Raw genomic sequence first — 22,825 nt, forward strand, 5'->3', positions numbered from 1 at the left:
TTCCTTCCTTCCTTCCTTCCTTCCTTCCTTCCTTCCTTCCTTCCTTCCTTCCTTCCTTCCTTCCTTCCTTCCTTCCTTCCTCTCAAGAGTTTCTTGGAATTCGTTGTTTGTAGCTGTCATGCTGACAGCAGGCTAGATGCTAGTCCCTTTAACTGTGTTTTAATGGCGATGTATTATTGCATGATTTATCAACATATGGCAGGTGGAAGCTGACACAAATTATAATGAAAATTAAAACAGTCATTTATGCAGCAGGCGATTATCATTTAAGGAACATTTATTTGCAGGCTTTAAAAACGAGGGTTTAGAATCAAATGATTTTAGAATGAAAGTTTTAACGACCGTTACCTTTTTCCTGCAGCCACTCCTCTACAGGCCGGTTATATTTGAAGGGGATTTTCTGTTTTACCATTTGGAGGCGTTCATTATCAGTGTTGCCTTTAAAGTTTAAAAAACAGCTTAAAGAACAATCTGAAAAGTCAATAGGTCATTAAAAAACATCCTAGTTGTTCAGTTTGTTTATGAAGTTTTTAGAGAGAGGTATCAATTTATCTTTAGTAGAGGTGGAGTTGAAGTGACTCTGCCCTTGGAGGACAGGTTTGAGGTCAGATAGATCTCAACTATGCAGTGCTCCATCATGCTATGGTCATGTGATTTGGGATATAAAGCTGTAACTGGTTGGGTTATTTACTGAAATTTCTTTACGTTTTTACCCTGTCTCTTCCTCCTTCTTCCAGCTACCACTGGTTGGACCCAGTATAGTTCAATGATCTCATTGAGTTGGATAATTCTCCTACTACTATCATATCGATTTTACAATGCAAAGGGAGCATGGGGATCCTTAGTCACGTGGATGCTACTGTTTATCTGATGGGTTTCATTCAGGAGCACAGTCCCCTTGCTGCTTTTCTCAAGCATCTGTACTTGCTTTCTCCGGATTCTAGAAAAAGGCATCAGAGAAAATTATCAAACCCCTGCTAGCCAAGGGAGACTGGCCAAGAAAGCGTTCTAGGGTTTTGTTACATATTTTTTGTTTGTTTGTTTGGAATGGGTTTCTGAGATAAGGCTCTGTAGTTGAGATTAGCCTTAACTCATGGTCACTAGCCTGCTTCAGCCCCCTGAGCTTGGATTGAAGGGAGATTTCTTACTCCGAAAGGAAACCCTGATATTACTATACCGATGCGAAACTGGCAGAGTAGTACAGGTGGTACTGGAGATCTCTATTCTTTTTATTGCACGTTTTAAGCAGATGGGACCTACAAAGAACACAACTGCAGGCACAGGAGTTATAATGCTACATAGCATTTATTGCTAGAACATGCTGGCTCAGCTGTTCATTCTCTCTGTCTCTCTTCTCTCTCTATCTTCTCGTCTCATCATCTCTCTGTGAAAGGGACTTCTTGAACAAGAATCTATTCACAAAAAATTCTGTTAGGAATATTTCTTCCAAGCACGAAATATCAAATTAGTTTCAGGCTCAAACATTGTGTCTAAGTGCTGGTATGGCCGTTCTTCCTTTTGTAACTGATATTACCACTCCTGGGTGGTTTCTCTAATTAGGAGAGCCTTGGAAAGTGGTGGTGTGGAGTTACACCCCTAATGAATATGTTTCCAATAGCAAAATAATGAAGGCATGCTTTGGGAACTGTTTTAGCTCATTGGCCAACCTCACATTGATTTAGTAAAATCCAGTGCACTGCAATTCATCATGTTCAGCCCAGAGCCCTGTATTAAAACTTAGAGAACTCCATTCCAAATTACTAATATTTTAAAAAGGAAATAAAAATTGTAAAGCAGGTGGCTCAGGAGTAAATTACAGAGAAGTCTAGAAGCCAGAGTGCATATTAGGCTCTAGCAAAGCATCAGACTAAATAAGTAGAAGTTAAGCCTAACATTTCAATCACAGAGCCACTGCAGCACAACCGTTCTCACTGGTTGAGAAGATATCATATGTGACAATTAGGACCTACTTGCTGGGCTTGGAGGGGGAAAGTAGAAGATTGGGTAGCACTGTTGGGGGATGGTTGTTCCCTATAAGCTTCTCTGAGGAAAACGTTATTCTAAAAGTCTGATTCATCATTACTCACCTGGAATTTAAACAATCCACAGCTCATGAGAAGCAACTATGGCTATGCTTCCAGCCCACGTTGCAAATATCTATCTGCCTACATAAATTATGACATTCCAACATATCAAAGGGCAGCTGCAGCTCATTGGAGGCACTCCTGTCAGCAACTCATGTCTTTGGCTTGTTGCCTAGCTCTACCAAACAAGTGAAACCTTTCTGGGGGATAATGCACATGAAGGGGACTGAAAGATAAACCAGTTTGGATTCTCCTGGATAATTTAAAGTTTTTCTCAAAGTGTAGCAGCATGAAAGGTAGGAGACAACAAGCAAAGAGGAAAAGTCAATAAGCAACATCATTTCTTGCTGTCTCCATATGGCCAGAGTGAAGGACATTGGCTTAATTCCTCCATATAGCTCCAATTACTGATCAGGATGACTGTCCTTGGAGGACAGTGTATTTTTGCATTCTATTTATCCAAACTTCTAAAATGTGTTCATAGAAAAGGACTACTTTTCTGAAAAGAGTCCACATGTCTAGCTGTTACTTCTACCCAGCAGGTGACAGGTAAGGTGTGTATTGCCACAGCACAATGAGATGTCATGAGGAAGAATGACAATTGAATTGTGCTGGACTTTCCTTAGATGCACTTTGCTGCTTTGAGTTTTCAGTATTTCTTATCATTGTTGACTACATGACTACACACAGTGATGATTTTAACCCTACTTCCTGGAACGAATTAGTAAAGTAAAAAAGAAATATATAACAGGAAGTCTTATTAACATGAAGGCAAATGCAGAAACAAGAACTAAAAATTGTCAGTGTCATCTAGATACCAAGTTAATTAACGCACAGGCTATGTCGATTTACTTCCTCCAAACATACAGGGTTCTTAGGGCTCCCAAAGAGCTCAGCACCTACAAATAATCTTTTAACTATAAAGCAGTGTAGGAAATCATTTAGGGACATAGTAAAAGCTGGAAAAGAGGAAGCTTTGGGGTCCCAATGGAGAAAAGCACAGTTGGAATCAACCTCTGACCTTTCTGAAAATATAAAGAGAGAGTCCATTCTTCTTCACCTCAGCTTTAAAGACATTTAGGAGCGTGGTTTAAGTTTTGCACACCAGGCTGATACCATTTGGCACCGAGGACAGTGATCTAGCATGTTGTTAAACGTCATGAGAGATGGAAGGCCATTTGGGAAACCACATTGGTTTAAGTCACCACATTAACATTGTTCTTAGTCTCTTTTCATGTTCTTGTTGGCTTTTATTTTAAGTTATCTAAAACACTAGTAAACTCTGTTTAAGAAACATGTGCAAATGAATGAGTTCTTTTGCCCTGAGCCCTGTTCCATAGATTGACAGAAGGGCAGATCTTATAAAAGACTAGTCTGAAAGCTGCGCAAACCTCTTTAAATTCATATACATTTGTATTAAATACAACAATGAAATTACTTTGTACATCTCATATACCAACTAGTATGGACATTTAAAGAGTATAATTAATTACTCAGCGAAAATAATGCTATATTCAGGATAGAAAGGCATTATGAATTGTAACTTAGAATGTCCTTCAAATAAAGCATACACATTACTGATTTGACAGAAGCATCAGTTATTTTCCACATGGAGAAACCCATAAATTGTATAAGGAGGTCTTGAAATAAGTACTTATATTAATTATATGAATCTGACATCTACATAGAGTGGGATTTTAGAAGAACAAATAGTCATGTTTTAGTCTGCTTGAAATAAAATGTGTACATATTTATTCTCTGTCATTCTTGACAAGGTATTGAGATTTCCATACAATTGGTTTCCTACAGACTACAAACAGTAATGTCAAGCAGTTCGACTTCTGGAGACCTGTATAATATGCACTGTGAAATAATAGCATTGTTGAGAGCAGAAGGCTCTGAGCTGAATCACTAAAGCCCAACTGGTTCACACACATAGCACTGACTATCATGTGTAAGTACCTCTCAGCTGCCACTTGGGTCTTAACCCTTTAGGATGAAAGTAATAGAGATAGAGTAAAGATAAGATGGGAAAGGCAAATTGACCTTTCAATTTATTCCCAGTTTATATCAGTATCTCTTTCAGATGAGGACTCGAAATTTGCTAATCATTACAAAAAATAAACATAGAAGAAAATAAAAATTAAATAAACATAAATATAAAAACATCCTTCAATTGGAGAACTGAATGAATACAAGAAAAAAGTCCTACATAACACAGAAAGCAATATGTCTAACACTATGGTCCAAATATGGGCAACTTTATTAGGAGTTATGCTAATTTTTAAAGGTTCTAATCAATTCAGTGTCAAAGTCTAAGCTATGGGATTTGATGATATATCTGTTTTGGAGCTGCAAGTTTACAGTTTATTAGCTTTATGACTTTGGGGATGTCACATATCTTTAGACTCTTCATGTATCAGTTCACCATAGGGCTTAATGCTGAGTAACAGGGTGTAAAACATACACTATCACTGATATATAGAAAACACTGAATTTATTTGTGAGAATAATATTAATATAGCTTAACTCTCCTATGACCCAAAGGAAGCATACTGGTTCCAGGCTTTGTTTCCATGTTGTCCAACCTTATCAATTGTCATTCAAGAGATGTCTATATTCATTTGGTCTCACAATGAACAATTGATCATTAAATATGTACAAACATTCTAAATATCCCTCTGAATCTCCAGCTATTGCTGTTTATATTTCTAAAATATATTCAGATAATTCCATTTCCAAAGTAAAGTGGGTTTCTAAAACCCCTGAAACTAAAAGAGCAATTCAGGCACTGACAAATGTGATTTCTTGGTCTAGCCACAGGTAATGATGATATAGTTCCACTGAGTTGAAGAAGAGTATCTTAAAGGTTCTGGCAATTTGCACCAGACTGTCAGAAATGCTTTTCTGCAAGTAGACTATTAATACCATCTGAAGTGTTGTCAAGCACATAGCCATGCTAATAGGGATAACTGTAACAACATTTACCTGCATGAAATTAATGCCAGAGGTACTTTTGCATTTTGTTTTGAGCTTTGGAAGGCAGAAAGCAAAGCTTTCTTTAATGCTCTGTCAACACCAAAGAAATGAGAGCATGAGTCTAATGAATGGTTGGAGACTGAGGGTATGGACTACAACTGGTGGCAAAGAAAATCAATGCTGGTTGCTCAAGTCATGGGGCAGCTCATAGGTTCTTGCCATGACCATGTCCCAAAGGAACACTTTGTGAGTTTCAAAGCAAATATATAACACTGGAAAATAATGTATCAGGGAACTCTCTGAGTGAGACTCTGGCCACATTCCTGGAGTTTTCCCAAAACGGCTTTCTTAAGAATCAGAATGGTAAGTGTACTGCCCAAAGGGCATCTAAAATGTGCAGTCACTTGTAAGGGATGGATGGACCTCAACAAAGAGCTAATATCTTATATTTATAAAGTGCCTTTCAACCAAAGAGCTCAGAATGCAATTATAAACACCATCTCATTAATCCTCATGACACACCTTTAGGCTGCAGGAAAGGAACTATTTATATGTTGTGAGCCTTGATCCTTTGGTGTGCCAAGACAAAGAAATTAATCTCTTAAAACAGAAAATTGATCGACTTGAGGAGGTGAATTTAAAGACCCAGAACACATGGGCATTATTAACTAAGGGGTTTTTGTACATCCACTCTACTAGTTGCTTCATCCGTGGAGAATTACCTTTCCTGAAGAACAAGGTAGATGGCCATGTATATCACCTAGGTAGATGCTGACATGACTGACAGAGCTCACTTTTTTTGACTATGTCATGTTACTTTCTTCCTTTCCAAAAGAAGTTGAGATATTCAGGCAAAGGTGGCCTTCTCTATCTAGCTACCCAAGTGGCCTATCCTTACTAGTTGCCATCAGTTGTTGTCTGAAACAAGTTTTTCACACACATATGTTAATAAGGAATGATTCTTTTTATCCTAAAAATAAATTAAGGAGTCATTTTTATTAGAGTATTATGAGGCTAAAGAGAAAAGACAAGAAGTGATGATATATGTCTTTTCTCCATTCTTAACTGTCAGCCTGAAGCTCATTTCTTCTAAAGTCTGTCCCTACTTTATGAATTCATCAAGAGTATTTTGAATCTATGTTGGATTAATAAAATGAAGTTGAGATGATTGCAACATCTTCATTCCCTCTCATAGTCAGAGAATGTTCTGAAGGAATTTGAATAGGAATGTTTTTCAGTATTGTCAGCTCTATAGCATTAACTTCTTATTTAAGAGCCAGTGACAACACTGATATACTATAAATTAATGAAACATAAGCTTGCTGTAATATTTGCTTTCCTCACTCTTCCCTTTTGTGATTTTTATGAAATACACATTGAAGATATGCTAATGGGCTCTCTGGTATCTCTCCCTTATAGAAAATACCACATCTTTAAATTTCAGTTTCCTTACATGTAAATATTTATTATTTTATTAACTACAATATAGAATTGTTTCAAGAATCAAGTAAGGGATGTTACAGGAAGCAAATATCAAGGCGTGAACCAGACAAATCCTAGATATAGGACCTCATTTCTGTTGTTTCTAATGAGTACCAGATTCTGAAATGTTAAACTAAAAAGAGGTGAATCCAATGAATAATTTTTAGTGCAGATCATTTCTACATTGCCTTATCAAAACAAAGTTTTATCATGTACCCTTCAGCCATTTGGCATATTGGGACTTTCTTGTGGCAAATCCACAGTGTTATCTTTGGCCTTTTTAATCCTCATGATCCATGCACTCCTGTGTGTCAGCCATCTACATGAATACCTCGTCTCTCTTTTGTCTTAGTTCCTTTCCTTTCTATCTACCCTCCTCTCCCCATTGCTATGCAGAGGATATGACAACAATCGATGCTAGAATATTTGATGTACAAATTCTGTTCAAGCAAACATGCTTGTGTAGTATTCCCACATCACTCAAAGGGCAGATGTGAGTACTGGGAGAACAACTTTACTGGGTACCATATAGTAAAGTTTTGATACTCAGGAAAAGAATGTCATAATGGGGCTGGAGAGATGGCTTAACAGTTAAGTAAGTCCTTTGCTGTTACAAAATTCCTGAGAGTGGCACCCAGCACATATATCAGACTGCTTATAATGAATAACTTATAACTCAACTCCAGGGGATCTGAAACAGTCTTCTGGCCTGCATTGATACCTATACTCATATGATTATACGCACGCACAGATGCACAGACATACATACTCAATGAAAAGTATAATTTAAAACAATAACATTATGCAAATGTTTATATCTGTAATGTTACAAAAACTCATGTCATATACTTCTGTGTAAATTTAATGGAATCACTGGAGCTTATAAGTGGAGGTCTTTTAGATATATCTCAGTTTTCTACCACTATAATGAAGTACCAGAGGCTACTAATTGAAAAATGGAGAAGGTATATTTTGTCTCATAATTTTAGAGACTGCAACCCAAGGTTAGATGATGACATTTGATTTGGAGTTCTGGAGAGACATCAAGAATACATGGTGAAATAAGACTGCTCCCTTTACAAGCAAGAAGACAAAACGAGGGGATCTAGAGATGCCAGTCATAATCCCCTTTAAGCTGTGCTTTTGGTGATCTAAGGATCGTTCATTAGATTATCAATGTCACATTTGTTTATTGTTGATACTAATTTCTGAGTGCATAGAGTCCTATTCACAAAGCCCCTATTTTTCCTACATGTTCTAGTATGCCTTTTCATCTAGAACTTTCAGAATTCCTCATTCTGTGTGGAGATCTTTGATTCACTTGGAATTGATTTTAGTGTATGGTGAGAGATGAGGATTGAATTTCATTTTTCATATGTGAATATCAAATTTTCCCAACACCATTCATTGGAGATGATTCTTTTTCTTTTTCCAGTATGTACTTCTGGGATTTTTGTCAAAAGTCAAGTGGCTATAATTGCGTGGTTATAATTGTGGGTCTTCTGTTCTATTCTGTGGAAATGCATGCCTGTTTTTGTGCCAATACAATGCTATTTTTATATACTATGGTTGTATGGTATAATTTCAGATCAAATATGCTCATTTCTCAAGCATTATTCTTTTTCCTCAGGATTTGTCTTGGTATAAAACCTCTTAATTGTTCCCCTGCCTCTAATGTAAACATTCTGATTACCAAATATTCAATATAAAGACTTTGGGGACATTCAAGGTCAAACTACAGCAAGACCTTATTTAAAACCCATGCCTGAGAGTGAATACAGACACAGCTCTATTTTTGATGGTATTATATTACAATAAGCACATTATAAGTCAAAAAGTAATTGAAAGCTGAAAATATACACAATGTAGCTAAGCTATATACTCTAGACCATGTATTATTCTCCATACATTATTATATATCTAACTGTCATTACCATTGGATGTCTCTGCCCCAACATAGACTCTATTGCCACCCATTTCTAGTCTAAAAAGACTTAAAAAAGATAAAAATTCAAAGCATGTTTACTATTGAATGTGTATTGCTTTCACACCATCATAAAATTAAGCAAAAACTGTAATTTGAACTACTGTAAGTCTAGGACCAGCAGCATTTTCCTTCCAGGATCTAATGTCACTGTTTCCACACCATGCATTACTCCCACATGACATGGTCAGGGTACAGGTGAGCATTACTTGTCTAAGCAACCATTATTCAACATATGGTTTATTACCAACTGAAACTGAAGACAGTTCCCAGTTGATTTGTTTCCCATAAATATTAGTCAGTTTTGCATTCATGCAATGCAAGTTTGAACTTCAAAGCAGGACTTTAATTACATCCCAGCAAATTTATTCTCTTTTTGTTTCATAACAGCCTTCAAACCTGATAAGAAAATGTTTACCTCTGGCTTTCTTTTGGGTTTTGTAGGAGGTGTCTCTCTTAGATTTGTGTCATCAGCAAAATTTAATAAGCCTATCTTTTGTACATTTATTTTACTCATTGAAAAATTTTGCAAAGTGGGAAGATTCCAATGTGGTTTTATCTTGTCAACAAGTTCACTGCAACTTGTTTCCCTGAGAGGCAGAGAGTGATTTTCAAAACTTAAAACTAAGCTCTGTTAAAGACATAATTCCTTTTTAAAGGGCTTTTTTTAATGGTCATTGATGTTTTGCCTGCATGTATATCTGTGTGAGGGTGTTTGGATCCTTTGTACATGATGTTACAGACAATTGTCAGCTGCCATATGGGTTCTGGGAATTGAACCTGAGTCCTCTGGGAGAGAAGATAGTGCTCTTAATCACTAAGCCATTTTCCTAGCCCTAAACACATTCTTCTAAAGAGTGGCACATCCGTCTATGATCTGCTGAGCACTTGAAGGGACTGGTTCTGCAGAACCATAGCCATAGGCTCTACATGACTTGAGGCAGTAACAGAGTATCAGCGAGGAGCTTCAGTGAGGGTCCAGTGATGATTATGTGCTAGATGTCAGGGGCCTGGAATCAGACCAGTTACTCACTGTAAGGAATACTTGCAAGAGTGGGCTTGTTGCACAAAAGGCTACACTGCATGATACGCTGCAGCTACCAGTGCCACTAGGATGAAGGAAGAGGTGTTGGAGAGGTGGAAAAGATAGAGAGGTGATGTGGGTTTTTGTTTGTTTTGTTTTTAATTAATTGGGGGGGTTAGCTTGAGGGGTGTTGTAGGGGTGAAGGGAGGATATGGAGGGCCTGGAAGGTGAGCAGGATTGGGGTACATGATTCCCAAAGAATCGTTAAAGAATTATGTTATAGAAAAAAAGAAATTCTGATATTACAAAAATAATGCTTATTGTCAGTAGACATAAAATGAGCTGATCAGAAGATTCTATGAATATATACACACAAGAGTGGGATGTAGTGGAATCAACAATGTTGAATTTAAACAGTGCTGAGATTCTCCTGTCCTTCCGGGGATTGCTCCGTACAAAGAGGTCATTGTCACAAAGCTACTTATGAAGGTCTATAAAGAGGTGACCAAGGGGAAGAATCGATGTAGTGAGGAAGCAACAGCCAGGAAATAAAGCTTCCCCATCATTTTAAGTGTGAGCAATCAGTAGCATAACCAATCTCCCACACAGAAGTAAGTCTCCAGAGAATCAGTGTCCCAGTGCAAAGTCTGACTACAATTGATCAGATGCTTGAGTGAGAGGCACCTGATTAAGCTGTATCCAAAGCCTGACCTATAGAAGCCATGAGGTAATAAATGCTACTTTTATTATTTGTGTTTTCTCCCAAATAAAGTAGAGTGTTTTCTACATAGTAACACTTTGAAAGTTACTAGAGAACTGACAACCTCAATGACATTTCCTCATAGCTTTCCTTATATTGTCCAGTTCAGGAAGAAATTCCATCACTATGCATAGGAGTTTATTACATTCTCATTGTCCATCCATTTTCTATAATCAGTCAGAAGACACTGCACTAGTTTGTTAAGATGTGTTTAAATGAACCTGTGATAGTCTCTCAGACAGCACTGAGTTCTTTATTAAACCTGGTTAATTATTACCAACTTTTTTGACAAATGAAACATGACAATTTGTGGGTATGACTCCCATGTTTAAGAGACCTATTATTTTATACAATATAAGATTTAGGATGCTTTTTTCAGTTCTATTTTCTATTCTAATTTCCCCTACTCATTGTTTTTAAGTGAACAGAATCAGTGCTTAGAGTACAGGCTCCTTACGTCCCTTGGGAACTTACCTGAGACCCAGAAACTTGATATCTTTTGAAAAAATTACTTTGCCATTTCCTCACCTTCAGTGGGACTGTGGGCTAAGATTTCTTATTTCTCTCGCTGTTGTTATTCTTTACAGTTTGAAGGAATTTCCCAATGGCACACAATTGTGGATGTAGGAAATAGTGTTCATGTTAGCACTGAGGCATCTCTTTTCAGAGGTCTGTCCAACATTGGAGTTAATCACAAAGTAGTTTCTGGCAAGAAAGTTTACAATAACTTGCTAATTCTTTGAGAGGAGATTTTTGTATGATTGGAGTATCCTTAAAGAATATCCCTTAAACATAATTTCCCTAATTTGTTGTTAGCATTTAGACCCCAGACTAGTCTGGGAGAACATCAGAGTAAAGATTTTGAATAATACCTCTCCTCATGGAGGCATTAATTAAAGAACTGTGTGTCTATGCCTATTTGTTTAACATTATGGCAATTCTAAGACTTCGGAGAGTGCACCATTATAATAGTGATGCATCACTTGTAAAATTCAAAGGTCAAATATATACACCATTGTCATGTGGACCAAGACTCAAAATGTCCCAGTGAAGAAGTCGCCCCAGGGGATGCAGTAGCTTAGTGCATATTGAATTCACACAATGCCTTGTTAACTCTACTTGACAAATTAATTCAAATTGATTTGCTTGTGAGACTGCAGCTTGCCCTCAAATATGACTACAAACAAAGAATAATCATAGCGAACAATGTTTTAAGCTCAGAGAAACATCTAGAGAAAGTTTGGGTTCAGTGTGAATACAGTTTTACAACTATAGCAATCTCTTTAAAAAGAAATGAAAGGAAGATGACAGAAAAGGCAGCAAAAGAGACTATACTATACATAACTATCATATCAAGTTTTACAAATGATACTGCCTTATTATAAGTACTCCAAAACACAAATGAAGTATATGAAATGATCCAGAAATAATAGAGATAAAATATTCAAATGGCCATTTAATTAAAAAAACTAAATTCAATTTAAGGGAAAATGATCAAATACACTAAGAAAACGATGAAGAAAGAAAAGCCATAAAAATGTATATTATTATACAGTTTGAGAAGCAGAGAGATTAACTGCAAAATACCAGTGCCTAAAAAAGGGAAAACATAGAGCTAGGGAGATATCTCAGCTAGCAAAGTGCTTCTGCCTGCCTGATCATCCAAATCAAATCCCCATAAGCCATGGGGATAGAAGGGAAGAGAGAGACAGAGAGACAGAGAGACAGAGACAGAGAGACAGAGAGCAGTTCCTCAGCAAAAGCTGCTAATTTCCTTCTTCATTTAGACACCAGAATGTAAGATTGAGAGGAGAAATTTCAGGAGGTAAACCTGGTATCTACCCTTAGGGCCCTTGTTCTCCTCCAGTGTGTCCAATTGAAAAGCAGCTTACTGCTCATTGCAATGTCTGTATGTCAGGATGTTTGCAATGGGACTGTGTCATTCATCCCACTAGCAGTTGATTCTGTCTTTCTCCTTTGAGTCCTGGGTTGGCTGTTGAATATTCTCTGCTGCTGGTGATATGAGGTGAAAACTTAATAGTACTTGGGCATGTGTGCTTGACCATCTTCCTGCCACAGCCTATGATGGCAAAATGAGTAGGCTTGGGCTAGGTTCGTCCTCCACCAGAAGAGAGAGATTGCTACCTAAGCATCCTCACTCAGTTCAACAACCTCATTTCATTCCTCACTATTGAATGACCAAGCTATCAAGACTGTAAAGTTGATCCTATTCTGAAGGCCTCATGGGAGAATAGAGTCAATTATACTTCTCTCCAGCCATTCTGGCTATTCCCTTCTTTCACTAATGTTAACTAGATAAGTGGAAGTTGGTGCTTCAAGCTGATATCTAAATAAATGACATAATATGCCTCACACCTATCAGAGAACAGACCCTTCTGCAGAGGTAGAAATGGCTAGGCATCTTACATGCCACAAAAGCCAAGGTTCTTTTCTATTTCAAAAATTGTGAATGGTTTTCCTTGGCTTAGATGTGAATTTAAGAAAAAAACTCATGGTCATAGAACAGTAGCAACTTTTGCCAAAGTGTCTTTCCCACCAGGTGTACCTGTCTCACAGCTTCAGGTCCGTATATTGTTACATTTGCCTTATGGTTTTCAATAACTTGTAATCTGGCCACAGGCATGCTGGGAAAAAACATTTTTCCCAAGCTGATAATAAGTACACTTTTAAAAAAGGAATTCATTTCCTAGTTTCTTTGGAGTAGAGGGAAACTGAGGCAGTATGTTTGAGTCTTAGGTGCCTGATCCATCCAAGGCAATTCAAATAGAAGTACAGAAGGAAGGAAGTGGCAGAGGGAGGAGGGAAGGGAATGAAGGGAAGAAAGAAGGAATGAGGGAAGGGACAGGGGGAAGAACAGAAAAAAAACTTATGAACCACAGAAATATGACACAACAAACAGCATACAGAAAAAAACGAAATAATAGCTTGGAGTCAGGCACTCTGCAAAGGACTGTACTTGGTTTGGGGAACACACAGAACTCTCAGATATAAAAGTTGTCATCAAGGACCCACAGGAAGCAATAAGCAGCTTAGCTTCTGTTTGTCTGTGGAGTCAAAGAAGTTTGGATTCCAGAGCCATGGATGAAGGCTGGAGATGGAAGCACAGACCTGACTCATTGCTACCCAACCAACTTCTGCAATATATCCCTTTTCAGAGAAAGAATGACCAAATCCAAGAAGAAACACAATAACTCAGCCAGCCCCTGAAGGGAGAAGGGAAAGGTGAGGCTAGATTGTAGTCAGTAAATGGCAGGAAAGTCAAAAAGAACTGGTATTTCTCCATTCCCCTAAGAAGGAAGAACACCATTTACTTGATCTCTTTCCATCTGTACTTGAATGAAGAGTGGACACTAAGAGTCGGGTATTCTGACTTCCTGGCACCAATGCCTGTGAATTACCACTAATGTTTGACAGAGGTTATTTGAAGTTCACATAATCTTTGTCTGAACAAACATGGCTTTACTCTCTTTCTTAAGCCTAACTTTCCCAAACCAATTTTAATAAAACAATTTATGTTACAATAGTATATGAATAGTCCCTGGTCTGGAATTGCCTATGTCTAATTAGAATAGCAAAATATTCACTTCAGCCTTCTCTATCAACACACTACATGAAAACAAAGCCTTTAAAACCAATGCTAGGAAAAATGACACAAAACAGTCACATCTATCAACTGAGGCTGTTAAAAAGCAGCTTTAAACACCAGCCTTTTAAAATTTGTAGCTTAGCATAAAGTAGCCCTAACAACTGTATTTCCCTAGGAATTAAGAGTCAGCATTAGAATGACAATACTTTAGCATCTGAATGACAGGTAGACTCCAGAGAAAGGCATCAAAAGGATGAAGATCTGAAGACTGAAGTGTGAAAGAAAGAGAAAGAACAACTAACATTGTTCAATGTTCTGCATGATACCTCAAGAGACACACATTTTTCCATCATTAGAAGTGCATCATGACTTATGCCATGACTTGAGTATTGGTTCTTATTTTGACTGTGATGCTTGGGATAGCGTTAGAAATTTTGGCATTTTTTAAATAAACAATTTTAGGAAAGTAGCTGGTGATAATTAGAAATTAAATTATTTACACATTTAAGGTATTTGAGTCATAATGTTCACTCTACTAATTGTGATAGGTATATGTTTTGCATTTGTCTTGGTAGCTGGGTTGGTCAGCTCATTAGCTTTCCCTAATCATTACTGGGAAAAGCTCTCTGGCACTGCCTCGGTTAGCTCATTCAAGGCCGAGTATGAGGAGTGGGGCCAGTTCTGCTCTTGGGCCTTCAGATTCAGATTCCCTCTCCTATTGCCAGGGCCAGATCTATTACTTTGCCCAGGAAAGGTACAGAGTACAATCTCCCAGTTGCTCTAGGGGGCATAGGAGGAGCGAGCAGGCTGGCTCACCTGCACCCAACAGCAGGGTCAGCTGTATTGTGCTGCCCAGAGGGGAAGCAGAGATTTCTTCCACTGGCACTGCAGCCAGTAAGGATCAGAGCTAGCTATCCTACTCTTGTGACCCCAGGGCCAGTTCTCTTCCCCACCACAAGTGGTAATAGGTGGGGGAGAGGGCAGCTCTCCTGCTCTTATGCCCTCAAGGTTGAGTCACCTGTGTCCCTGACCACAGACCACAGGGTCAGCTCTAGTGTGCTTCCCAGGGGAGATACATGCCTATGGTGAGAGGTGGGGCCATCATTCCCAAGTGTAGGGGGTGAAGAGGAGGTGGTAAGGAGGCTCTCCTGCTGCAATATCCAGCGGGATGGTTATGCCAGGGAGAGTGAAGGGTAGGGCTGGTTCAACACAGCATGCTTCAGGCCATGAACATCACTACAGACCCAGCTGCAGCAGGACCATGGCTCTAGACATGGCCCTTGGCAGCAGCTCCAGTATAGCCACCACCAAGGCCACAGTGACAGCACAGATCCCTCATATCAGCATGGCCCCAGCAGCAGCCTAGAACTAGGGCTGTGAGTTGGTCCAAAATATCCACCAAATCTATGAACTATTGAGCGCACGTGGGAAGGGGATGAACCTACAGGTCCAAACAGCATGACATAGATAACAACATGGTATCTAAGAGGTGTCCCATTATCAGTGGTGTAGCAGAAACCAGAGGCCTTGAGCCAGACCAATGACTCTGACTCATGGCAGTGAACACTTGCAAGGAAAGATGAACAAACTAAAGGCTAAACTGTGTTCCTCCAAGGTTCACACTACAGTAGTTTCTACCACAAGATTCTTCTTTTTGTTGTTGTTGTTGTTTCATTTGGCTTTTGGTTTTTCTATTAAGTTTGGTTTTGTTTCGGGTGGGGGATTGCAAGGGCAGAAGGCTGATGCAAAAGGAAATGGAGATGAGTGGGAATATAATGCATAATGTGAGAAACCACAAAGAATCAACAAAAGTAAAAAACCATGTGTATTTGTGTGTATATTGTGTGGGGTATATGCACATGAACACAGGGGCCCCCAGAGGCCAGAAGATGGTGTCAGAGGCCGTTTACAGGGAACTGTCAACTCAGGTCTTCTTCAAGATCAGTATATGCTGTTAGCCACAGACTCATCTCTCCACCCCTCAGGGTTTCTTATAAAACATATTGATACATTAAAGTTGAGTGTTGCAAAATATTTTATCAATCTACTTCTGTAATCTGCAACACCCATGACACTAATTACCCACAGATCTTAAGCACTAAAGAATATGCATGACATTGACAATCACTGACATGACACTGACAGCTCAGGAGATAGGTGTCTAGAATCCAGCAGACTTAGATTACATAACTTTAAAGGTTTAATGATCGCTAAGTTTCTTTACTATTTGAAATATATGAATTTCAGACATATCAGCAACATATTTATGGCCAATCCTCTTAGCCATTTCAATATTAAATATACTGTAGTAAATCTTGGTAATCTAAGAAATATATCTAAAAACATTGCAAACCAAAGCTCACTCTTGTATATTCTCTATAATTTTTGCATTTCCTAAGTAGTTGTAAGAAATAAATAGTCATGCTTTTAAGAAATAATTCAGATAATTTCAACTGACATGCTTAATCAAACAGACTTTGAAAAAAATTAAAGCCTAAGAAATCAGAAAGATCTATTCTCTTGGTGGGAAAAAAGACAAATTATGTCATCTATAACATTTCACATTAGACTAATAAAATTAGTCTATAGTGTACAGAAATTTCTGAACCAACCAGGGAAATGTAGCAGGTGACCTAGTATTTTTACCACCCTAATTACCAGGTTCCTTTGAATTTCACTCTTTCAGAAACCTGCTTTTATCTTTACAGAAATCATCCAAGACATTAAAATCAGGCTTTTGAGTCACTCAATTTGCCTTCTTGGGTTCACACAGTATCTATTGATGTTCCATGATGTCTTGTCAGAGAGCACTTACAACATTAGGAAGTTGAGGGTGTAATTAGGGAAGATGTGACAGGTGAAGGAGGAGCATGCAGTTTTAGTGGTTTCAGGATCTGATTTCTTAGTTGGGGGTGCTGATGGCTTGTTTCAGTTCTACTAGAATTCTCACAAGAGTTTAGACTTCTGAACGAGGTTGGAAATATCCCATATAACCCAAGGATGCTGGATAAATCATGATGAATGCAACTCCAAATAGAGAAACTGGACAGTAAATAACGAAGAGATATGATCCTATCTGTTTTTTTGTTGTTTTTTTTTGTTTTTACGAAACAGGGTTTCAGGGTTTCTCTGTATTGTTTTGGCTTCTGTGCTGATTAGAATCTGCTGAAGTCACTATCTCACAAAAAGATTAGGGAGGAAGGTGTGCATGGAACAAGTAATTAGAACAGCTTGAATTCAACTGCTGAGGATGGAAGTGAGACTAGAGTTTTCTTGGAAGGTTTGGGATCCGGGTTGGCCAGGACCCATGGTAAATCTGTTGTCAAAGCACTTTGCTCAGTTCAGTTGGCTTATTTCAAGAACAGCTCTATTAAGTGTATTTCAAAATTCCCTTTATGGACCAACTGGAGCTCAAAATTCTCAGAGGTCAGAGAGAGGAAAAGTCACAAACTGAAGCAAATCTGTTGGATTCTGTGGTTCTGCCTTCTCTAGGGTAGCTCATGGCTCCTTGAGAACCATATATCCCATCCCATGAGTGTCTTTATACTCTCCATGCCAGCAGTCCTGTGCTAGCTACCATAACCACCCAGAAAATTCAGTGGAAAAGTCAGTCATTCATTTTGAACATCTAAAGGCATTGCAGTTCTATTTCAGTTTGAGTTTCACTTATAAAAGCTGTCAACAATTTTGTACAGGTTAAAAAAATTAATAGATATTTTAAACTTTGGCTGTCTTAATATTTTTAGACTTGCTTTTATTTTACATTTCCATTTAATACACCCCATATATATACATAATACACACACATATATATATATATTCTAATTATCCTATATGCATGTTCTATCTTTTTCATCCATTTTCTCACCAGGTCTAGATGAGCTGGAGAAACCCATGCTTTTGAAGCAAGAGAAACCCACCTAATGCTCCTAAAATTATGTTTAAAAATGCATTACCTTTTTAAGTGATTGATAACAAAAGTTTTGCTATTTTCCCATTAACTTAAAATACATTTGCTTATTCAGGTCTTATAAAGGAAACTCTTTAATAGGATGTATAACATGGTTGTCTATAGGTAGAGAGCTCTGAAGTAATTTAACAGTCATGTGGCTTTTAATATATTTGGTTAAAACAGAACTTGGAAGGAAATTATCTCTTTGTTGTTTGAGTTATAGGGAGCAAACTCAGGTGGTCTGCTTTCTATTTTGTATTTTGAAACTTTAATCTCTGATTGGTGATTTTATTGAAATAAACATCAATGTTGCTGAAATGCAAAGGAGACCGACCCCATTTTGTACATAAAATTCGGTGTATGTCTTGGTTTACATTTTTAGAATTAAAATTTCAGTGTATGTGTAAAAGATGTCCAACATAATTTACATAACTAGGTAATAATACAGTCAAGTGAAGTAACACAGTCACTGTCTCATATGATGATCTTTCATTTTTATAAGATCACCTACTGTTTTTGGTACATTGGGAATGTACACAATGCTATAATTATGGTCTTTGTGTTGCACCTTAGACTCCATGTTTACTCTTCTTTCATAACTATTTTGCTGTTTTGCAAGGAAAATGTTGCTTGATCTCACTTATATGTAGAATCTACAATAAAGAAAAGCCAATGCATAGAAACAAGGAATAGAGTGATAGTTCTAATGATGAGAGACAAGGGGAAGCAGGAAGATATAGATCAAACTGAATTTTTTAGTTTATTTTAAACACTTCAATAAAATTCATAGTCTGTTTGCTGTTGTATTGTTCCTTTGATACTAGTGAACTAGATTCTAAAATCTCAGAAACTTCATGGCAGGAAGTAGGCTGAACCTTATGTAAAGATAGCTCTCACTACTCCAACAAAAGAGGTCAGCATCAGGACAGATGACTGATGGCAAGAAAATTAAGGCAATATTTCAAATAGGTAGAGAAGCAGTTGGTCACAGAAAAGACAGATTTTTAGGTGTGTATGCCACCTAGAAGAGTAGGGATTTGGAAAGGTGGCTAGGTCTTAGTGAGAGACTATGAATTCAATAAAAATTTGCAGTTTTTCTAGGAAGAGGGAGGAAAGTCTACTGAGATAGTACATCTTGCAGTTACACAGTGGCAGTAATAGAACTTGAGAAATAATGCTTATCATTGTCATCTTCAGATCTAGCAAGGTATGGTATAACATACATGAACAAAGGATTGAATCTGTGCCTTTGATTTTAAGGAGAAGGAAGAGTATATGTTTTTTGTTAGTGGTGGTGGCATTTTGTTGCTTTGTTTTTCTATGTATTTATTGTATCTGATGTCGTCAAATAAATGTAACTGCATTCCCTTTCCAATTTTTGTGTCTCTCCAGTCCTTTATCCCAAATTAAACTCCACTATCAATTCTATGTTTTTCTCTGTAGCAGCACCTTTGAACTATGTATAGTATATTGTGTCCAGGGATTTAACTCATTTACTACATTATCTTGGTCCCTCACTTTTAAGTAAATTAACAAACTCCAAAATCAGACAGCTGGGTCAATACAAGCATAAATGTAGCCTTTAAAATATACATGATGTCTTTCAGAGGTTCCTCAATTCAATATGGCTCACTATAGCTTGTTCATGTAAAATTATATTACATTTTATCAGAAGCCTGCTTTGCACATTCCTAAATATTTTATCTTTGGTTGTTTTTGCAATACAAGTACAGGGTTGAATGATGGCAGGAAAGACCTTCCTTATAAAATCTATTTTGTAGCTGCACATATAAGTATTTATAAATGTGATATATAAATAAAATATTTACAGTTAAGTGTAGGGTTTCAAAGCCTATAAAATTACTATGTGGCCAGTTAGAGAAAAAGTTTTCAGATCATTGATCTAAATAAAACTACCCAGGTATCCCTGGGTATATTCAAATCAAGATTGCTTCCATCATCAACTAGATGTGTGACACTGGTGTATGCTATTCGATATTGCTCTGACTGGTTTTCTTTATCTCTAAAGTGCTAGTAATCAAACCTCTTTCTGAATGTTATAAGGATTATTTCAGGATCAACACTGGGTCGGTGTTGCCCTTTGTCAGTATGATTTCACTGAAGTCCTTTACTCAAGGATATATTATAACTAACCCTTTACTCTCTCCAGGATATTTTGTTTTTAGCCACTTAGAGGCATTTGCAATGAAGATCTCACCATGGAAATATATGAAAACCACATTGCCACATTGTGATTAGAATTAATATAAATTATTTTAATTAGATATGGAGGGTGGCAGTTGTATGATGGGCAGAAGTATTCTAGAAAAATCTTTAGTATTGGGATTACTGAGTATTCTGAAGACACTGGGATGCATGACATGGTTGTAAATTTGAATGTGAATTGGAATCTGAGCTCTGTATACAACTCCAGCTGGGATGCTTCAGCACTCACCCTCAGGTTGTTTGTTGCTTTTCAGTATGAGTAAAAACATTAGACTATTTCACTAATAATCTGACCTTCATAGTGCTTTTATGTCACTGAGCATAACAGTTCTATCCTAATTGCTTCCCACTAAAAGGTGGTGCAACAAAAAACAGTGGGGCGTGGGGAAAAAGAAGTCTGTGGAACCCCCAAACTGGCACTTTGGGAAAAGTGTCTGAAGCAAATGTGCATGATCTCCCTGAGTTCCCATTCCCTTCTCTGTTAAAGAGGGGGATTAATACTTCTCTGCAGGAAAGAACGGAAAGTTTCATCCAGTGAAGTCATAAACAATAGCTATGTTTACTTAATGAATATGATGATGAAGTCAGAAGTTCAAAGTCATCAAACCATATATGTATCATATGGGCAAGGTGTTTATTTCTATCCTAATAAAGCTGTAATAACAATAAACTATTAGTTCCTCCAGTATGAAATGTATGGATTCTCATGCCACAGTTTACATTGTATGTGTGTCTAGGAAAGGTAGCCAAAGCTTGTGGGCATTGCTCTAGGGAACCAAGGGCTCAGTTTAAATTCTACACATGCTCACCTCTATCTGGTACTAAGGTATCATTTAGGCACATACTTGTAACATTCATTGATCTAGATCTCACTTAAACAGTAAAATAACACCTTTTTTCACTATATGGAATTCTGGGTACAAGACAAGGTTTCCTTTAAGAAATGTGGTCATGAGTTTTGGTTCTTCACATATTCACGTATGTCCTGGGAGAGTTAGCTGATCTGAAAAGGACTCTATGTGCCTATTTGTAAAATGATGATTAGAAACAACATCTAACTCTTGGATCTCTAATATAGACTGATTTAAGAACTCAGTGAAACATGTGACACTTTACTGCTCAGTAGAAGTATTATGGCTACCTGTTCATGTTCATGTGTTCTTCTTCCATTATCTTAAAGATAAGAAGACCACATTTAATTTTTCACTGTGTACCCATTGCACAGATTCCCATATTAGATGCAGAGTAAACAGTTGTTAAATGGTGGGTAAATGTACAACTAAAGAGATGCTTCTCTTCAAATCCCTTCTACTGATGAGGGTAGAAACAGGAACAGCAACATCCAGATAAAAAAGGCTTTCCCATGGTTCTGATATTTAAAACCATGGTCCATATATTTGCAACATTATTAACTCATCTGTAGCATTTGGTGCCATTTTTAGCATTTGGTTCCTGTTGAATTGTCATTGTCATTTTGATATCTAATCCCAAATTTATGTAGCATTGGAATTTGACAAACCCCATAATCCAGGCTGACTCAAAGCACTACGAATTTATGGAAGGCTCTGTAAGAAAGAAATGCATCTCACACAGCAGACTGTAAATATTACTGGGAATCCAATCGAATCTAAATTAACTCCCTGAATTGAAGATTATAAATGCCTCTTTGTCCTTGCCTTACTTCTTCCTTCCCTCTGACCTCCTCCCCACTCTCTTTAGCCTGCTAGAGTATTGGCAGGCATTTTAGAAGACTCAAAGTCTTCATCTCTTTGGAATGAGCTGCAATATGAATAAAATCGATTGAGTGACTCACAGCATAGTTCACCATTAATTAATCTCTCTGCTTCAATAAATGACAAAGGAAATAATATACACAAACACATACATGTGTGTGTGTGTATATATATATATGTGTGTGTGTGTTTGTATATCCTTTATAGAAGAATACGATATTCTCTTTAGACTTTAAATAACTAGAGAGACCCTGAAACCTTATACAAAATTTAAACAGAATTGAATAAATTTGAAAACTTTCTAAAAATAAGACTAATCTCTTATGTTGGTATTGGAAAACATGGAATTCAGCCAACTTGAAGGTAGACAATAAACAAAGATGAAGAAGCCATATGGGATAGTTAGATTGATAGTCCCAGATAATCATAATTAAAAAATAATACTAAATCATGCATCCCAGAAATTTTATTTACTATTGAACTGTAACTTCTGAGATATTAGGATCTCCAACATACATCAATCCTAAACTTAGATTTAGAGCAAACAGCATTTAATTATTGTTATAATTAAGAAGAAAATTATATGAGTTATGATGTTTGCTTTAGTGTGAGTGCTTCACATAGAGCAAGATGTTATTAACTTTTTAAATCACATAATTTCAAATAAGTATAATTGTAAAGTCCCATGAAATGGGATCCTCCTACATTTCTAATCTTTAAATCACTATTCCCAAGATGTGACTTACTAAATACATATATAATAGATAGAAATGAAGAAATCTTCATGCTACCAATCGCTTAGTTGGTTCAGGAAGCAATGGTATTTGCTGCTAACCCTGACAAGTTGAGTACAAACCCTGGGAGCCCACAAAATAGAAAGGGAAAACTGTCAATGTAAGTCGTTCTCTGATATCTATATGCTCACCAGGATATGTATACATATAAACAACCTCTACCCCTCACTTACAATAAAATTTTTGAAGAAAAAAATTTC

At 37.3% G+C, this 22,825-nt stretch overlaps 1 protein-coding gene across 39 annotated transcripts in view; it reads right to left on the minus strand.

The window, feature by feature from the left end:
- Positions 1–22,825, minus strand: part of Nrxn3 (neurexin 3) — a 1,553,154-nt gene that overhangs the window by 135,297 nt on the left and 1,395,032 nt on the right. For 27 of the 39 annotated variants that reach the window (XM_040743332.1, XM_040743331.1, XM_040743339.1 and 24 more), the window contains one exon: positions 349–438. The exons of the other annotated variants lie outside the window; for them this stretch is intronic. In XM_040743332.1, the coding sequence (XP_040599266.1) occupies positions 349–438 (90 nt within the window). The remainder of the gene's footprint in view (positions 1–348; positions 439–22,825) is intronic. 39 annotated transcript variants of the gene reach the window in all.

The sequence above is a fragment of the Mesocricetus auratus genome, unplaced genomic scaffold (genome assembly GCF_017639785.1).
Source record: "Mesocricetus auratus isolate SY011 unplaced genomic scaffold, BCM_Maur_2.0 Super-Scaffold_15014, whole genome shotgun sequence".
Lineage (NCBI taxonomy): Eukaryota > Metazoa > Chordata > Mammalia > Rodentia > Cricetidae > Mesocricetus > Mesocricetus auratus.